Raw genomic sequence first — 2,403 nt, 5'->3', positions numbered from 1 at the left:
TAGGTACTCCTAGGATCTTCCCCTTAACTTGAACTAGGTGATAGTGTTGGAAGACCAACAGCCACTGATCCAAGGTGTCACACACACAGGAAGATAGGAATTCACACGGATGAGCCTAGGAGGCTATGAGACTCTGCCAAAATCAATTGTCCTTTTTTCCCTCTTCCTTCTGTAAGGGGATTCCAAACTCGTGATATCTCTCTCTGAGCAGCGATGGTGGCACCGCATGCAACCGCACCTGGCCTTAAGCCGAGTGATCTCTCCGGCCTAAGCCGACCGATCTCTTGCCACCACGTTCTGGGCCTTGACCCATTGACCCTCCTGTGCTCAGACCTCCTGGTCTACCTTCCAACACAAGTACCCAGTTTGTTCAATTGGTGCCGTAGTCAATGACTGGTAACTCCCCCAAGGTCTGCGGGCCTACGCACCTCTGTAGCAATGCCTTTGCACGCCCTCGACAACCATCAATTGGGTATATGGTCTAGTGGTATGATTTTCGCTTCGCATATTAGAGTATGCCATTGTGAAAGGTCCCCGGTTCGATCCCGGGTATATCCATCAGTTCAACTCAAAGTTGTGGGTTTCCTTTTTGTTGCAACTCGGTGAATACCATAGAGATTTATAAAAGACAAAGGTATGTGATGTTACTAAATTAAGTCCCAGAGGCATATATTCCCCAAAAAAACAATGATCTAGAGGAAGGTAGTGGCACTGGGAGCGAGCCTTTTTCTCTTTTTAATGATACCTATGGACATGGAACATCACCAAGCATTTTTGAGGGTCAAAATTCACACGCCCGCAAAACCTTTATAAAGCAGAACCAAGTTAGGAAAAAAAAAAAAAAAAGGAACGGGCAAGGCAAGCAAACACGTGACCGGTCTAGGTAGCGACTCCTAACCCCCCCTGTCATAGCACAGCCGTTGGTTCTTCCAAGCTTCAGGCCTCCCATCTGGATCATCTTTCATGCCCCTGGCCGAGCCGCAACCATGTCGTCACTCATCATAATGGACCAAACAACTCCTGCGCAGAGCCCCATTGACACCCTTGAGTTTTCCAACGGCCGGCTTTCAGGTCGTCGATAACTCCGAGATACTGGAAGAAGAACGGTTCACTGAGTTTGCGGCAGGCCAGTACTATCCTGTACAAATTGGGGGATGTGTACGCTTCTAAGTACCAAGTGCTCGGAAAACTCGGCTTCGGAACCACTTCTACTGTGTGGCTTGCTCGCAATCTCGAGTACGTAGGTCTTCTGTCCGGTAAGGGAAACGAGAACTAAATAATAGACTCAGAAAGCACAAGCACGTTGCGTTAAAAGTATTCACTCGAGATGGGCGCAGCGCGGACGAGTTTGAGATCTATGAGAGGATACGTAAAACAGCCACTTCCCATCATCCCGGCCGTCATCACGTTCGAACTGCACTGGATCTGTTCACGCTCTCGCGCCAAGGGGAGTGACCATCAATGTCTTGTCCAGATGCCCATGTGGGATAGCTGGAAGGACCTTTCTGCATCGCAACTCAGCCGGAAGGATACACCGAGATTCTACTCAAAACCTCACTTCAACAGGCTCCTATTCGCCCTTGGATTACCTACACACTGAATGCAGGGTTGGTCCACACGGGTGAGGCCAGATACATGCTCTTGCCGAGTTATCTCGGGCTGATAATGAGAATAAAATAGACATCAAAGCCGATAACATTCTGCATTGGAATCGCCGATGAGCAGATTCTTGAAGCTTTTACCACCGCCGAGCTAAAAACCCCATCGAGGAGAAAATTCGTCAACGGCGTGCCTGTGTACGAGTCACGCGGTTTTGACTTGCCAAAGGTGTTCGGCGGCGTCGTTCTGAGTGATTTTGGCTCGGCTGTCTATGGCGATGAGAAAAGGAATTACGACTGCCAGCCGGATGTTTACAGGTCACCCGAGGTTATGCTGGAAATGGACTGGAGTTATCCCATCGACATCTGGAATGTCGGGGCCATGGTATGTTTGTGTCTTCAGTCGCTTCTTTCGATGCCCAAACATCTCTAACCGCAATGCCAGATTTGGGACGTGTTTCAGGGCAAACATATGTTCTACGGATACGATCGGGAGAAGAAGTATTACACCACTCGGGCGCATCTTGCTGAGGTTATCGAGTTGCTGGGCCCACCTCCCCTCGATCTAGTTCAGCGAGGGTTGCGAAGCCCAGAGTTCTTCACGGAAGACGGTAAGTCCCACCCGCTTGCCGCACCTCTCCACGTCCCCGTTACTTACCTAGCTTGCGGTGCTTGTGTAGGGAAATGGAAGGCCGACATTCCTATTACCGAAGGCAGAAGCCTAGAGGAGTCTGAAGAAAACTTGGGAATGGGATAATAAGAAGGAGTTTTTGACCTTCATGCCGGAAGATGCTGCAATGGCGCC

The 2,403-nt window shown here is 49.7% G+C and overlaps 2 protein-coding genes and 1 non-coding gene across 3 annotated transcripts in view; 1 reads left to right on the top strand and 2 right to left on the bottom strand.

Moving 5' to 3' along the window:
• Positions 1 to 327: 327 nt before the first annotated feature.
• CHGG_07439 (uncharacterized protein) lies at positions 328 to 522 on the bottom strand (the record flags this gene model as incomplete). Its single annotated transcript, XM_001225094.1, has 2 exons — positions 328 to 341; positions 429 to 522. 2 exons carry the CDS (start codon positions 520 to 522, stop codon positions 328 to 330), a joined length of 108 nt encoding a protein of 35 aa, XP_001225095.1.
• Positions 471 to 558, top strand: CHGG_11291. Its single transcript has one exon. It is a non-coding gene; the product is annotated as a tRNA-Ala (tRNA).
• A 1,605-nt stretch (positions 559 to 2,163) lies between these two features.
• Positions 2,164 to 2,403, bottom strand: part of CHGG_07438 (uncharacterized protein) — a gene marked incomplete at both ends in the record, with an annotated part of 3,347 nt that continues 3,107 nt past the window's right edge. Inside the window, one exon of the mRNA XM_001225093.1 lies at positions 2,164 to 2,256. Within this exon, the coding sequence (XP_001225094.1) occupies positions 2,164 to 2,256 (93 nt within the window). The remainder of the gene's footprint in view (positions 2,257 to 2,403) is intronic.

This window comes from Chaetomium globosum, genomic scaffold (assembly GCF_000143365.1).
Source record: "Chaetomium globosum CBS 148.51 scaffold_5 genomic scaffold, whole genome shotgun sequence".
Taxonomy (NCBI): domain Eukaryota; kingdom Fungi; phylum Ascomycota; class Sordariomycetes; order Sordariales; family Chaetomiaceae; genus Chaetomium; species Chaetomium globosum.
This window is presented reverse-complemented; position numbering and strand designations above follow the sequence as displayed.